The sequence below is a fragment of the Lathamus discolor genome, chromosome 12, assembly GCF_037157495.1.
Source record: "Lathamus discolor isolate bLatDis1 chromosome 12, bLatDis1.hap1, whole genome shotgun sequence".
Classification (NCBI taxonomy): domain Eukaryota; kingdom Metazoa; phylum Chordata; class Aves; order Psittaciformes; family Psittacidae; genus Lathamus; species Lathamus discolor.
Window position 1 is genome coordinate 14,089,419 of NC_088895.1, and position 13,542 is coordinate 14,102,960.

The following is a 13,542-nucleotide window of genomic DNA, read 5'->3' on the forward strand; positions in this document are numbered from 1 at the left end:
CCCGCCCCGCCGCCGCCGCCGCACCACAGCGGGAAGCGGCGCGCCGCCATGTTTGCTCCGGGAAAAGGGGCGGTAGTCAGAACGGGCGGCCATGTCTGATCCTGGCGGACGCCCGCCTCGGCCTGCACCCTGCTCCGCTGGAGAGCTGCGGTCCCGCGGGGAGCTGCTGCACCGGTCCGGTCCTGCCCCTCCAACCGGGGCGGAGGCGCTGGAAGCCCGTCCACGCAGGCTGGCGGAACACGCTTCTCCCCATCAACGTCTGCCCTCACCCATCATGGCGGCGGCAGAGCGGGCGGGCGAAACCAACGGGTGATGGACGCAGGGGGGAGCAGTGAGCGCTGAGACCCCCCGCCTCCCACCGCTCACAGGGCAGTGGGACGGCCTGCGGGATGGAATGTCCAGATGGAATGTCCAATTCCATCTGCCCGCCCTCGAGGGGGGGAGTAGGGTGTGCGGGGGGCAACGACTTCCTCTCTCCGTTGGCTTGCTGGTGGGCTGAGGGGGAGCTCTCCCCCCGCAGCGGGTGCGCTGTGGTTCGTCCCAGCCGCTGCTCTGGAGGGACGGGGAGGAGGGACAGGAAGGAGGGACGCGGCGGCGAGGTGGCGGCGGCTGTTGTGGGGCCGAGGGACCGGGGGCCCGGAGGGGTGAGGGGTTGTGGGGGGCACCGGGAGTAGGGGCCCAGGGTGCAGGATACTCCAGCAGTGTAGGGTTGTGGGGAGCACTAGGAGTGTGGGAGACCCTCAAGTGGGGGGGGGTGCTGGGGGGTGGTCGCTTGAGGAGCCCAGGAGCATGGGGTCGCTGGGAATGTGGGGGTCTGGGGAGCACTAGGAGCAGGGAACCCCCATGAGGGGGGAGCTGTAGGGAGCACCAGGAGTAGGGGAGACCTTCAGGAGTGGGGGGCTGTAGGGGGAAGCCCAGGAGCAGGGGACTCCAAGCACTGGGGTCTGGGGTGCCCAGGGGAAGGGGAAACCACCAGGAGCAGGGGGCTGGGGCGGGGTGCCCAAGGAATAGGGACCCCCAAGAGCAGGATTTTGCGCGGGGCACCCCTTGGAGCAGGGCGTGGGGCTCATAGGGGGTTGTGCTCCAGTGTTCCCCCCAGTGCGTGGGTCGGGGGGTGCTGGGGGAGAAGAGAGCTCAAGGGGTGAGGGCCTGAGTAACGTGGGGCCTCCCAAGTCAAGAGGGGGGACAGTGAGGGTAGGCACCCTGCTTCCCCACTCCTGCAGGTCTGTGGCATGATGAGTTCCCCTGGCAGGGCCAGCAGCGCCTTCCCCCTGCACGTCCTGGTCTGGAATAATGACTACAGGCGGCTGAACGAGGAGCTGCAGGACCAGGTAACTGCGGTGCCAGGTTGGCAGAGGGGCTGGAGTGGGGCTGGCAGCCCCAAAAGAGCTTGTGTCCAGGGGCTCGGTGCTCCTGGCTTCTAGGGACAAATAACCGTGGTGGTACCACCAGGTCTGTTTGCTGGGCTTGTGGGGTTGCTGTGCTGCTTTACTTGTTGATTTGGGGTTGGGGGAGTGATGTAAGGAGGGGTAGGAATATGCCTTTTGTTGTCTATGATATTGACTTCTTACCTATAGAGCTGTGCTCAGAGCATTCGGGTGTGGGGTGCAGAATAGTTTTTAGTGTTAGGAGTCATTGAAACAGATCCAAGAGGAGCAGATATAATGGACATCAGGTTTTTCTCTGCAATAAGTAAGCAATAAATGCTGCTTGCCTTAATGGAAACCTACATGCAGAGAAGGTGGCTGCTGAAGATGAAACCAGCCTCCAGCTTGCTGAGCACCAGCAGTTCTTCGTTGCTGTCCCAGGCTGTGGTGCAGTGCTTTTATATGGGCTGGGATGTTTTCAGCATCTTTGGTTAAAAAACAATTTCAGTGTCTTTGGTTAAAAAAAGATTTGGTTAAATCGTTGTTTCATGCCGTGGAGTAGAAAAATAACAAACTTGTCCCTCCTGGGGCCTGCTCAGTGAGCAATGGTTGTGGTGTGAGGAAACAGGGTGAGGAGCTGCAGCAGGGCTCGAGCAGCGCGCGTCCTCCTTGCAGAGGTGCTGGAGGAGCTCTGCTGCTCACAGTGGGGTTCAGGCTGCAGAAGCAGAGAGTGTTAATTACATTATACCTGACACCGCACGTGTACGAGCCAGCAATGAGCTGTGCCACCACCTCCTGAGTACTCACTGTCGTCTGCAACTCTTAACGGTACACCACGATTTACTAATGCTTGCTCAGAGCATGCTCCTCTCCTACTTTTGGGAGCATCTTTGGAATGCTGTTACTTTCTATCTCATTCAAGGGATCTTCCTTAACCAAACCTTGAACCTCACTAGCATGTTGCTTCTGTGCACTTACTTCTCTTCCAGTAACATTCCTGCCTGTGGAAGTTTGTCAGTGATTCAGGTTCTGCTGTTGTTCACAGTCGTGGAGTGCTGCTCCCCACCTCAGACGAGCAGCATGTTAGGATGGGGTGTATCTGTCCTTTTATCTCCCGTTGAATTACTTCTGGTGTTTTAAAGTATTCCAAAGATATGTTTCCTCCTGCTTCCTTGGGATAAGCTTCTTGCCGGAGGGATGTGTAAGGGAATCAAAGACCCTTGGTGTGGCAGATGATGGGTGCAGTGTGTGGTTACCAGTTAATAGCAGCAAAGATGATGGGGGAACACCCTAAAGTCCTTCACCTGTCAGTAGGGGTGGGGAAGCAAATCCATTAGTATCCCACCACAGAGGTGGAAAGAGGATGCTTTAAACTGAAGCTTTCCCTATTCTGCGTGTGATGTTTCCAACTTTAACACTGTCAGATAACCGTGTTAACTTGCATAATAACTTTCCTTTCTTATTCTGCTATTGACTTTCCCCTTTTCCTTTAGTTATAGATGCTCTTCTGTTTCAAATCTCTAAGCTAATAGTGAAAAATAAGTAAGGTATGAGTATGCTGTGCTTGCATGTTTTGGGTATTTATGCCTGTGTAGTTTGTTTCTGTCCTTCTTCATTTTTTCAGTGACTTGTACAAAATGCACTCACTCCCCGTTGTGCTGTGTGTGTCAGTCAGATGGATGCTTTGTACAATACCATTTGCTTTTGTACTTTCAAAGGTGATACATAAAGTTGGTGTTGTGTGCCCTCTTGGTTTGAGTTTTCTTTTTCCCCCTTATGTTATGTGTGTCAACTCCTTTCTTGGTGTCTCAGGCTGTCCATGATTCGGTGTGCACACAGTAAACTCTGGTCTTCTTCTAAAGGGAAATAGAGGAAGAAATACTCACAGAAAATGAAATGAGAAGCACCAACTGTCGTGTCTTACAGTGATACCAGCTCTTACCATGTTGGTTTTATAGGCCCCATTCTGCTTCTCTCTCTGTCTGTCAATGGGGAAGTTAGGCTGTACTGCAGGGTGGTAGTGTTGGAAGCTGTGCACCATGGGCTGATATGTGGGAATATTGACTCCTGGGTTCCTGCTGCCAAGCTTTGTTCACATAAACTCTCAGTGTGCTCTGCTGCGTTTGACAGGGCAGCTTCAGCGTTATTTCTCTCTTGGATACCCCACAGGATGTTGATCAACGCGATCCACGAGGCCGGACCTTGTTGCACCTGGCTGTTTCCTTGGGTTATATAGAATCTGCCAAGGTCCTTCTTCATCACAAGGCAGATGTAACCAAAGAGAATGCACAGGGATGGACAGGTAGGGACAACCTGGGAAGGAAGTCACGTGTTGATGCTTTTCAGTTGCAGATGTTGTATTTGGACTGCTTTTCCATGATGTGTTTTGCCTTGAAATGAAGCTGAAACCAGCTTGTGCCTGGATTTCTTTCAGTTCTAAACGAGGCTGTCAGTACAGGGGATCCAGAGATGGTACAAATGATTCTGCAGCATCGGGACTACCAGCTGACCTCCATGACACTTGGAGGAGTTCCTGAGTTACTCCAGAAGATTAGCGAGGTAATGATTTAGTTTAAACCTCTTACTCCGGGCTGCAATTCTCATTCAGGTAGTTCAGTTGAGTAAACTGAAATCAGATAGGCAGTTGTATCCTTTGGCTCAACTTCCATAATCCACAGTGTTGTGGGAGTGAGAGACATTTTCCTCGGCTTCATTTAGAATTCCTTAGTACTCAGCTCCAGCAGTAGAGGCTGACTCTTGAAGGTGAACAGCTCATTGTAGCTTCAATTTCAGCTTGTAACATTGATTTATCACGGCTCTAGTTCTGTTCTTTATTTGTTTTCCTTTATCTAAAATGTTCACAACAAATGCTGTATTGAATGTTGGACTGAAACTGTTTCCTGTAGTATTCATCAAGTATTTTCCTTCTCCAGACTCCTGACTTTTATGTGGAAATGAAGTGGGAGTTCACAAGCTGGGGTGAGCATCCTGGTCATTGTCATCTCTTCTATACTATCAACAAAGGGACTTGCTAGTGTATAGGTGTCACAAAAGATGTACAGAGAAATGTTTACTCCCCAGAATACATCTCTTTACCTCTCAAAAGAGCCTCTTTTATTTTTGTTGCACAAATATTCTTTGTTTCCTGTTTCTTTGGGTTGTTTCTTGGGGGCTTTGTTTGGTTTTTAGTGGAGTTTAGCCATCACTAGAATTGCTGAAGCCTTTTCTTGGGGCTTTCTTTACCTGTCTGGCTGCTAATGACTTAGTGACCCTCTACAGAAAGGCACACACTACTTGGGAAGAACCTGCTTTTCTTTTGAAGGAATGAAGGATAGGCCGTACAGCTGACTTCATTTTCCAAACAGCTGTTGGACTACTAGGGGATGGGGTTTGTGCTGTTCCACACCTTTTAGTCTGAACTGGTGTCATCTTCCTTTTCATCATCGTCTTTGAATTAAAGTTGGTGGGGTTTGTCCCGAAGCTGATTGTTCTGAACGCTAAAGATCAGTATCTCCTCTGGAATAATGATCATAGTATTGACAGTCCTGTATCAGGGATAAGCTTCTGCTTGAGCTCAGGCTCCCTGTGTATTTAGTTCCTATCTACATTTTTCTCATTCAAGAGAATCTTCCTCTTTTCTAGTCCCGCTGGTTTCCAGGGTCTGCCCGAGCGACGTCTGCCGCATCTGGAAGAGCGGAGCCAAGCTGCGTGTTGACATCACGTTACTGGGCTTTGAGAACATGAGCTGGGAGAGAGGGAGGTGCAGCTTAATCTTCAAGGGAGGAGGTAAATACTTTTGCATGTCTACACCTTTGATTACCATTGTGAGCCACAATAAGAAATCCTGATTTTGGCCAGTTGAGGGTCAGTACTGAGTTCTAGTTGTTTTATACAGGTATTCTGTGAGTGTCTTGGAGAGATACCGTTTTGTGGTTTAACGTAAGGGCTTCATTTCTTTCCTTTGAGTATATCTGAGGTCAAAATTTAGTAATAGGGCTAAAATTTTACTTCAGTCTTGTACTTTGTTTTCCACTTTCTATTCTTCTGCCCCCAAATAAAAATGATCTTAGATGCAGCTCCAAGTTTGCAAAGTGCACCCTTAATTGATATACAGCATATTGTCAGTTTTTAACCCGGGGATACTTGCTAAGTTTTCTTCAGATTGAGTTGTACTGCTTCTCACAGATACTGGAGGCTGGGCAGAACTGATTGAGATCAATCATGATGAGAAGTTTGTTACCACGGAGCGTTTTGAGATCTCCCAGCAGATGAAGCATTTGACGTTGGGATCTATGACACCCAAAAGAAGAGATGTGGAAAGACGCCTTACATCTCCCATTATTAACACGTGCCTTGATACCAGAAACATTGCTTTTGAGAGGTAGGATACAATATTTCCCTTCAATAAACACTTCAAGGTTATGGATGGTCGTTGTTAGAATAAAGCTTTACAGACAAAAGCTTGAAAACCCTGGTAATAAAAAGTCTTAGGGCTAGAGCTGAAATGACTTTAAACTTCATATACCATTGGATAATGAAATTTGGCTTGGTCAGCTTGCCACTAGCATTTGGTAAAGAGCTTCCAGCTGAAAGAACTGATGTGCAGAAAACTTCCAGTTTATTGTGTTAGTGGGATCACTGTTAATGTCTTGTTACAAGTCTGCCTTTCACCCAAATCCGTGTGTATAGTGCTGGAACTAACAGGGAGGAGCTTGCGTCTTGTAGCTAAGTCAATGAAATCTCACATTAATACTGCGAAAAGATGTGTATATTGTGTTCTTGCCACAGATACCCATTTGTCTTCCTTGTTTGCTGCCTGCTTTTATCCCAGTACCTGTCAGCTTAGTTCAAACAGCCTATTTTATGAAGCTCCTTTTGGAGTGCTCTGTGGTGCAGTAAACCCCTGCCGTGATCATGCAAAACGTGTGTCTGCAAAGTGAAATGTCTAATTCAGTATCTTTCTCCTGAATAGTTAGTACTCTTCCAAAGCTGCCCAGAGTTAGTCCCTGTAAAGTTCACTGAGCCTTAGGCAGCATCTACACATGCAGAAACTTGGATTTCTTAGACAGAAGAGTTCCCACTATCCAGCTCCCCAAACTGCAGTGACAGGTCACTTTTGATATGAAACTATGTGTTTAATTATAATTGGGTAAGCTTTTAGGCTGCTCACCTCTGTGGCCCTGGTATCCAGATGTCAATGTAAAATCTCTGTCTAAGCCTTTTTGCTTTGGCCATGGACTGAGTAAGAAGCGGTGTGACTTCCTTAGCGCTGGTACACATGTGTGAGAACAGGTCAACCTGTGCTTTTGTCTGGGGTTAATAATCAAATAACCTCTCAAATGTTGTTTAAAATCAGCTTTAGAAAAGCAGGCTGGGGGTTGTGTAGAGATGCAACTGTACAGACACTTCTGGTGTTCCCTTTTTGTCAGAACCACGTCTGGATTCTGGGTATGGAGGACAGAAAAAGCAGAAAGTGTGAATGGTTATGAAGCAAAGGTAAAGCCCATTCTATTCTGTTAACAAGTCTTGCAGCCTGCTGAAGTGTGATCGTGTTTTGCCTTTATTTCGTGAATACTTCAGGTCTTGAACTTTGCATCAAGAACTTTACTGTCTTGCCAGAAGAACTGGGCAGGAGTGAGTTGGACACGGGGTCCATAGTGTTCCCGCAGAATTAAACTCTCACTAAATTTCATTTGGAAGGCCTTACAAGTGCCTTCTGTTCAGAAACTGCTTTCTTTGACTTCCCTTCCCTGTTCTTTCTTAACGTCTTTGCCCAGGTGGGGCTTCCCCCCAGCGAACTTGGAGATGCCAGTCTAGTTCTGAGGTTGGTGTAGTTAGTTACCAAAAAAAGTGTGTAAATCGTGGGTGAATTGAAAGGCTGAATTCTGTTGCTGCCAAAGGCAATGCCCAGACCCCTGCACTGTTGGTTTGGCACAGATGTTTGTGAGATTGGTGCATCATTTGTAGGGTTTCTTGTTTGATCAGCTTGCCCAGCAGGTGGCATGTGCTTTCAGCCTTAGCGTAGGTCAGTCAAGAACATAATGTGTGGGCTTTCCATTATAGCAAAGCAAACAGAAAAATCAAGTGCAGCATTTCCTGTTGATCACCAGTATTGTAAAAGATCAGGATCTTTTTCAATGAGAGGCAGATCCACGCTGCTTTATTCTCTCTTTAGATCTCTGTGTGTGGTGTTTTACTGGAGAACTCTCTTTTTAACCTGTGGCTTTTTGATTTTTCTCCTTGTACTTTAAAGGTGTATGTGGCAAACAATGTGAATGTGGTCACCAAAATCCGCACAGAACACTTAACGGAGGAGGAGAAGAAAAGATACAAAGGTAGTTTTCCTGTAGGATAACTGGGAATAAGTAGAACCTTTTAGCTCTGATTCTGTGTGACTGCAGGACTGGGCAGATAGACAAGGCAGATAGACAAAGATACTTGTCTTGCTGGCTTTGTCCTGCTTTACTTTCGCATGTTTTGAGTCTGTTTTATTGCTAATTAATAGTAATAGATTGGTTTTGTTTCCTTCCTATTATTTGAAGCTGACAGGAACCCCCTGGAATCTTTTCTGGGTACAGTGGAGCATGAGTATGGTGTTCAGGTGAGTGCTGAAACGGGGCACTGCAGCACACAGGTCTGTGCCAGTAGAAACTCTGTTTGGAGCCGCCTCTTGTTTCCTTAATTTGGCAGGAATTTTGCTTCCGAGGTTTTAAATTTTCCCTGAGGATGTTTCTGTTTGTTTTAAGCCCTCAAGTGTTCTGTATGCACAGCAGGCACCTCCTACTGAACACTCTAATGGAAAACGCATAGACTCCACTAGTGCAGGAGGAGCTGAGGTGTGAGCAGTGGCAGTAAGTCTGAGCAAGCACAGAACTTAGTGGCAACCCACCAGTAATCTCTTGAAGAAGAGTCCGTTTGTTTCAAATACTCCATTAATAAGGGACTTGGAACCTAGAAATGCTCTTGGTTGTGTGTGCATTTCTGGTTGGCTTTTAGCTTCAAAGTATTTAAGTAGATTTTTCCTGTCTCTAAAATGCATGGAGATCTTTATACCCAGTAGAAAGCAGTCTGAATGTGTGTGCTTGGATTTATGGTTGTGACTGGTGTCTTAAAATGGAAAACGAGTTCGTTCACAAGAGGTAACTTAAATATTTGTTGCCGTAGCCACTGCCTATTTGTTCCATACTTTTAGTTTTGGTTGTTTTTTCCCTCTCTTGTAGAGTACAACCAAGACAACAGAGTATGCTGCACCCAACAACCCTACTGCTATTACTCTGGAGGAATACTTTGACCCAGAATTTGATCTGAGAGGTCGAGACATAGGCAGGCCTAAAGAAGTCACCATCCGAACTCAGAAGTGAGACATAAAGTTTTACTTATTTCTAGTTTCTCTTCTCAGCCATCTAATCTCTGGAAACCATAAATACCCGCTGTCGTTTCCCCCAGCTTTCCAAATTAATCAAGAGAGAACTTGAAGTATTCAGCTATAGCCTAATTCTTCTTTCAGTAAGTCAAAGAAAACAGTTGGACTAGTGTTGTAACTTGTTAGTAATCTCCTGCTTTGCCTTTGGTCTGACCAGGAATGTGGTTTGGTTTCTCAGAGCAGTCACTGTTCGGAGTCTGAAGCAGGTGACAGAGCTCTGCATTTTGCTTTGCATCTATTGCTAAACTGTAAACTTTAGGTGGTTTTATGCATCTTTCTCTTTAAGATTTAAAGCAACCTTGTGGATGAGTGAAGAGTTTCCCTTGTCTCTTATGGAACAAGTCACTCCAATCATCGACCTGATGGCCAGAACCAGTGCTCATTTTGCCAGACTTAGGGATTTCATCACTCTGGAATTTCCACCAGGATTTCCTGTCAAAATTGGTAAAGCTTAACAATTTTTATTGTAGCATCTTCTTCATTTCCAGTTTTTCTATTGTTTTTATAGCCTATTTACAAAAACCATGTTAGTTTTTTACTAGACATCTCACTGGTATCTAGAACTGAGAACCCAGACATACATTCTCTTGTACATCTGGGGTCATTGCATCCAACTTCTGAATGACCAGAAGTATAACTGTAAAGACAGCATCATTTCAGGAAGATTGAGTTGTTTCTAGGCCTTTCTTCTTAGTTCAGTGCCTTAGATTTGGCAAATCTTACTGTAAAATAAAGAGATTGAGAGAGAATGACTAAGGGCAACTTCTTGAAGTGAGTTGCTATGTGCTTTTCATTATAGGATGCTACTATGTATTTTATATATGTATGTATTGTGGAACGCATTCAATAAATGTGGCTGTAGGTGTGGAAGCGAATGAGGGAATTCCCTGTTTGACAGAAATCTTGTACTCTTTCTTACAGAAATCCCCCTCTTTCACGTGCTGAATGCCCGGATTACATTTGAGAATGTCAATGGCTGCAGGACAGCTGACAGAACCTCATCACAGACGGCTGGAGGTGCACCCTATGATTCAGGTGAGGGGTGGGAAGGTCCTTTTACATTCCTGTCAATGGGATGCACAGGAGAGAGAGATGGGTTAACTGCAGAGATAAAACATTCACAGGTGAGAGGAAGCTGGAGTGTGTGATGCTGCTTATACTGACCAGTTCTGCCCCTTCCATGCTTGCCTGACTAAACTGAGCTTGGACAAGCTTTCCCAGGTATTCTGAGATCTACATTTGGTGCAAGCTATTGCTAGCTAAGTCTGCATGCTCCATCAGGAAAGAGTGGATTACATTGGAGTAGGATGCTCCTGACTGTGTATACCCAGTGATACTCTGTCCTATGAGCTGTTGCAGACCCATTAATGAGGAACCTCAGAAGAGCCACTATGATATCTATCTTTTCCAACCTTTTATTATCCCCGTCTGGTTTTGTCAGAGTTCAGCCACCTCAGAGCTCTGCTGCCCACTTGTATCACTTGCCAGCATCCTAAAGAAAGACCCTACATTCTGTCTTGCTGTGTGCTTGTTTGCCACAGCAGCTTTTCAAAGGCTGTTGGTATATTTAACCAGGTGGTTTGTCTGAATTTTTGGAGTTAATTTAATCATGCATGAACATCATCAGAACAAGTCACAGCTTGTAAGAACAGACTATGTCATGTTTGTAACTCCGGCTTCTGCAGGTGCTAATTTTGAGGTTGACCAGTCGGTGTTTGAGATCCCCAAATCTTACCACGTCCAAGATGACAGCAGGAACATACACGTGCAGGATGAAGACAATGAGATCATGCAGTTTGCCATTCAGCAGAGCTTGCTGGAATCTGGTGGAGTTAAAGTAAGTGTGCTGTAATCTGTGCAGTGCAGAGCTGAGTTTTAATAAGGATAGTGCAAAACATTGATTTAAACCAATGTAAGACCTATTCTTCTAAGACCCTCGGAAGAGAAAAATACAGAAATGTATTTTAAAGAAGAAATAAGAGTGATTTAAGAGTTACCTTTCAGTGAGTTGCACTGCAGATCCATTACTGCTGTGGAATTGTCTGTCTTTCCCCATTTTAGGATGTGGGGGTGCACGCCAATGGAGCCATTGCATACTCACAGGACTTCAATATACAGTATCAGAGGTAACTAATCTTTTTCACATCAAGCCATGCAGTGACGGAGCAGGAATACTCCCAAGAGTAGCATGAAGCAATTACGCGACTCTTGTGTTTGTAGGTAGCAGATGCACAGAACTCAAAGCCTCTTTTCTTGTGCTGCTTCTAACTTCTACTTTTCCAAGCAGCAAGGACTCTGAACTAGGCCTCTCTGGCTTATCTAGTGCAACTCTTTAGGTCAGCTATGGGACTGGTCAGCAGCATAAGTCTTTATCCGACACATAAACACAGTCCTTCTGCTCTTAAAGCTGTGCATGTGGTCCCTCTGGGTTGATTGTTTAGTAGATGCTGCACACTTCAGGGTCACTCTGTAATCCTTAAAACCTTAGCAACATGTATTTAATGGGCCCTTGAGAATATGCTCCAGTGTCTGTGGGGTCTTCCTGCATGTGCATGCCAGGAACTGCTTCCTCTTGATTCTTTTGGATGTGGGAAATCCTGTTGCCTTTGAACCAGGTGAGAATGCTTTTAGAAGCTAAGAATTTTTTGGTATGTGTGAAAGATTCTAAGGAACCTTCAGAGAAGAGGTTCTATGCTGGGAATGTTATGGATGTTGGAACAACTGCTCTCTGGGGAGAGATTTTCAGGTTTGCAGTTAGAGAGCAGTCTCTAGGAAGGAGCATGGCAGGAACTGTGAAATAGGCTCTGTCTCTCTTCCTTCTTGAAGTTCTTTCTCTCCTCCAGGGCGCTGCAGGAGAGCTTTCTCACCAGCTCGGGTAACTCCCAGTGCAGCAGCCCTAGTGAGCCTTCCAGCTTTGAGAAAGACTTGCAGCTTGCCATGGAGTTGTCTGTCCGAGAGCAGGAGGAGCGGGAGAAGCAGCGTCAGGAAGAGGAGGATGCAGAGCTGCAGCAAGTCCTACAGCTTTCCCTGGTGGAGAAATAACCCCTCCGCGGCCTCCTGAAATGAGGATGATAACCAAATCTGCACAAAACTGAAGGCTTTTGGGGCTGTCAGGCTGAAGACCACTCCTGGATTGCTTAAGTAAATGTTTCACCTGCCCTCAAGGTTGGCACCATCAGCTACCAAAAGCTGATTTGTATTTGTTTGAGGGAGTTTCAGGCCATGGGACTCTGCACGTGGCTCCCCAGTGCCGCAGTCTTGGCTCTGAAGGAAGGTTTTTATCTAAACTTATTTATTAAAGAGCAGATGGAAACTTTGCTTAGCATCAGGATATAGAATCGCAGCAAAGCTTGAAAACCTGATTTCCAGGGCGTTTAGGAGGGAAACTTCATTACTTACCAAAGAAATATTCACCTGCTTAGTCATTTCTGAGTAATTCAAAGCCATTGCCTGTTTCTTCCCGTTGTGACGTGGAAGAGTCTCTATATGCATACACACACATAGGGTAGTTCTTTGTGCTGACAGATGGTTTCTGTTAGCTCTGTTTATATGTGGTTCTCTCTTTAGTTACTGAGATTTTAGCATGTGCTCCTGCTTAAGAGGGATAATTTTATACTTGAACAGCTAATCCAAGCTCAAGATTAAACTAGTGCTTTCTGCAGAAAGGACAAAACAAGCAGCCAGTAAAAGTAGATCCTAAACTGGGACCATTTGCCAAGTAAAGCAGCAGTTTCTGCAGCGATTCCAAACCAGCTCCTTCCCGTAGTCAGAGGGCAGCAAGAAAATAAGTGCTAGATACAGGTGCTTCTCTGCAGTCACTCGCTGCGTGCAGGAATGTGCCTGGGTGTGGGTGCTAAAATCAAACAGGAAAACAAATCAGGTGGAATTTTAATGTATCCTTAGTGGAAGGTAAGTGTTAACCTGCCATCGGAAGGGAAGCGCGTGTTGCTTTTTAGAACTCAACGGCTCATCCTTCGTGTGAAGACGTATATTTTTTTATCTGAGTATTTTTATTGATTTTAAAGCAAGCCAGTAGGCCTCCACTCCTCCAAGTGGCATTGTAAGGGTTCACAGGTCTGTTTTAACCAGCTCTCCTCAGGTCTTTTCCTCATATGAGCTATTTGTAGCTGTTTTATCTGCACTTCTGTCGGTGTTTACAGTACTCACACTGTGACTCTCAAGTGCACTCCACAAGTACACGATGTACATCCACGGGAAAGCCTTACCGTAGTTAAATGTGAGCAATATTCCTCTGTTCTGGCTGGCAGAGTGGGAAGAACCTATGGTACATATGGTCTGATCTTGCTACCTAATCCTGCACTTGTTCCTCGGGCAGAACAGGGCGGTTCTGTGTGACCAACTATTAACCAGTATAAAATCACTGTAGAAAGGACTCGATCGTAACCACGGTGATGGTTGGTGACTTGGAACCTTATTTTAAACCAATAATCCATTGTTTTACATAGGAAATGATTAAAATTCTTTCAGTGTACACTACAACTGGTTTATCTGCACTGTCTCTGTTCATCTGAATGGGTTAGGAGGTGGTGGGGGGAACGTTGGCTTTCAAGGGGGGTGCTTTTCTTAAACCCCAGCTTCCCTCTGACACTGTATGTATTGGAAGTGTCCTCTTAATTGTGTGTGCTGGAAGAACAAAGATTCTGCACAGCATTACACTACATAAATGAAGTATTTTATTGCTAACACAGTAACTGGAGTCCTTTGAAATAATGACCTGCCTTTTTGTTGCCT

General features: G+C 46.0%; 1 protein-coding gene across 1 annotated transcript; it reads left to right on the forward strand.

Moving 5' to 3' along the window:
- The first annotated feature begins 576 nt into the window (after positions 1 to 576).
- On the forward strand, positions 577 to 13,290 carry ANKRD13A (ankyrin repeat domain 13A). The gene is made up of 16 exons (XM_065692163.1): positions 577 to 644; positions 1,224 to 1,331; positions 3,537 to 3,669; positions 3,802 to 3,926; positions 4,301 to 4,346; positions 5,010 to 5,153; positions 5,553 to 5,748; positions 6,797 to 6,863; positions 7,621 to 7,702; positions 7,910 to 7,968; positions 8,588 to 8,724; positions 9,077 to 9,234; positions 9,712 to 9,825; positions 10,476 to 10,627; positions 10,852 to 10,916; positions 11,634 to 13,290. The coding sequence occupies exons 2-16, from the start codon at positions 1,233 to 1,235 to the stop codon at positions 11,830 to 11,832; spliced, it is 1,776 nt and encodes a 591-aa protein (XP_065548235.1). The 5' UTR covers positions 577 to 644; positions 1,224 to 1,232; the 3' UTR covers positions 11,833 to 13,290.
- The last annotated feature ends 252 nt before the right edge of the window (positions 13,291 to 13,542 follow it).

Excerpts from the sequence above, each read along its gene's own strand:
- ANKRD13A (XM_065692163.1), top strand. The coding sequence starts at position 1,233 with ATGATGAGTTCCCCTGGCAGGGCCAGCAGCGCCTTCCCCCTGCACGTC. Across the intron at positions 9,235-9,711 it reads AGGATTTCCTGTCAAAATTG|AAATCCCCCTCTTTCACGTG; the intron begins GTAAAGCTTAAC and ends TCTTTCTTACAG. Across the intron at positions 10,628-10,851 it reads TGGAATCTGGTGGAGTTAAA|GATGTGGGGGTGCACGCCAA; the intron begins GTAAGTGTGCTG and ends TCCCCATTTTAG.